At 57.1% G+C, this 1,532-nt stretch overlaps 1 protein-coding gene across 1 annotated transcript in view; it reads left to right on the plus strand.

Moving 5' to 3' along the window:
- LOC103773006 (brother of CDO-like) overlaps nt 1-1,532 on the plus strand; it is a gene marked incomplete at its 5' end in the record, with an annotated part of 12,187 nt that overhangs the window by 6,909 nt on the left and 3,746 nt on the right. The window contains 3 exon segments of the mRNA XM_008940361.1: nt 1-82; nt 1,121-1,226; nt 1,365-1,487. The exon segment at nt 1-82 is cut by the window's left edge and continues 29 nt beyond it. Of these exon segments, the coding sequence (XP_008938609.1) occupies nt 1-82; nt 1,121-1,226; nt 1,365-1,487 (311 nt within the window).

Below are 1,532 nucleotides of genomic sequence, written 5' to 3' on the forward strand. Positions count from 1 at the left end.
CGCCTACGAGCGCCCCGTGGCCGGGCCCTACATCACCTTCACCGACGCCGTCAACGAGACCACCATCATGCTCAAGTGGATGGTAAGCCTGGCAGGGGGGAGAGCTCTCAACGAGCAGGAGGTGGGTGGTGGGGGTGCTGCTCGACCGTCTGGTGATCTTCCAGGTTTCACAGACAGATCCGGGAGCCGATAGCTCCCTCCGGCAAAGGGCCGGGCTGCAGAGACGTGGGGGAAGGCAGGGAGCCTAGGAAAGCCTCTCCTCCTGAACCCAACAGGAGGCAGTTCAGTCAGTAGCTTCAGGGGTTTGACCATTTTGTTCATGGGGTGACTGCTTGTGCTCCTGGAATCCATCAGCAGCTCCCTCTGTCCTGGTCGTTTCCGGCCGATACGCCCTTCGCTTGCTTGCTGGGCAGCAGTCCTCAGTGCTGGTAATTGTTTATAGCAATCCACCCCAGGGGGTTTTTTAGGAGTGGGCAGGATCTTTTGGATCACGAGCCCACATCCAGGTGTTTCCAACAACTTAGAGCTTATTCAGGGGGATGCATTGCCCTCTTCTCTCCTAGCTGCTTCTAGCCAGAGAAGGGTACAGGGCAGGATGAGCTCCACTGTTCATTTAAACACAAACAGTAACTGATACAACACTGGGTGAAAGACAGCAAGAACACACAGAGCTGGGACAGCACTGGCCTGGATGGGGGAGGAACAGAGCTGCCTCCAGAAACACGAGACTCCTGAGGTCACCAGTGGATGGCAAGGTGCAGTTTGGAAGCCTGCTGGAGTCAGGGTGAAGGTGTGCTTGCCCTAGCCCAGCTGGAGCTGCTGTTGTTGAGGAAGTTCTTTCTCTGAAGCCCTGAAGCTGGGGCTGCTGAGAAGGGAGCAGAGATGGATGCTTGGGGGGAGAGGACCAGACTCATGTCTTGGCTGTTACCTGAGAGAAGCAAGGTTCAACAGTATGAAATAGCACTGAGCTCTTGGGAGGAAACCCCTGCTGTGCAAACGAGTGGCAGCACAGGGGAGATCCCCCTGCTGTGTCTTCCTCCTGTCCCCTCCCATTTACCCTAGTACAACGTGGAGCACAGACACCTCTGCTGATTCCTCTTCTCCCTCCCCTTCTCTGCAGTACATCCCAGCCAGCAACAACAACACTCCCATCCATGGCTTCTACATCTACTACCGCCCCACTGACAGCGACAACGACAGCGACTACAAGAAGGACGTGGTGGAAGGTAGGACAGGGCTGAGAGGCTGGTCCCAGCTGCTGCTTCCTCCTGGGAGAGAGCACAGCCAGAAGGAGCCCTGTGCACGAGAAGCAGCTGCTTTGGCCCGGGGAAGCTAAAGGCTCTGGGTGTTCCTTGCCCCCTCAGGAGATCGGTACTGGCACTCCATCAGCCACCTGCAGCCAGAGACCTCCTATGACATCAAGATGCAGTGTTTCAACGAGGGCGGCGAGAGCGAGTTCAGCAACGTCATGATCTGTGAGACCAAAGGTATCCAGCTCCACGGGGGCCTTCTGGGCACACAGCCCCCCTGCC

The sequence above is a fragment of the Merops nubicus genome, unplaced genomic scaffold (genome assembly GCF_000691845.1).
Source record: "Merops nubicus isolate BGI_N331 unplaced genomic scaffold, ASM69184v1 scaffold2840, whole genome shotgun sequence".
Lineage (NCBI taxonomy): Eukaryota > Metazoa > Chordata > Aves > Coraciiformes > Meropidae > Merops > Merops nubicus.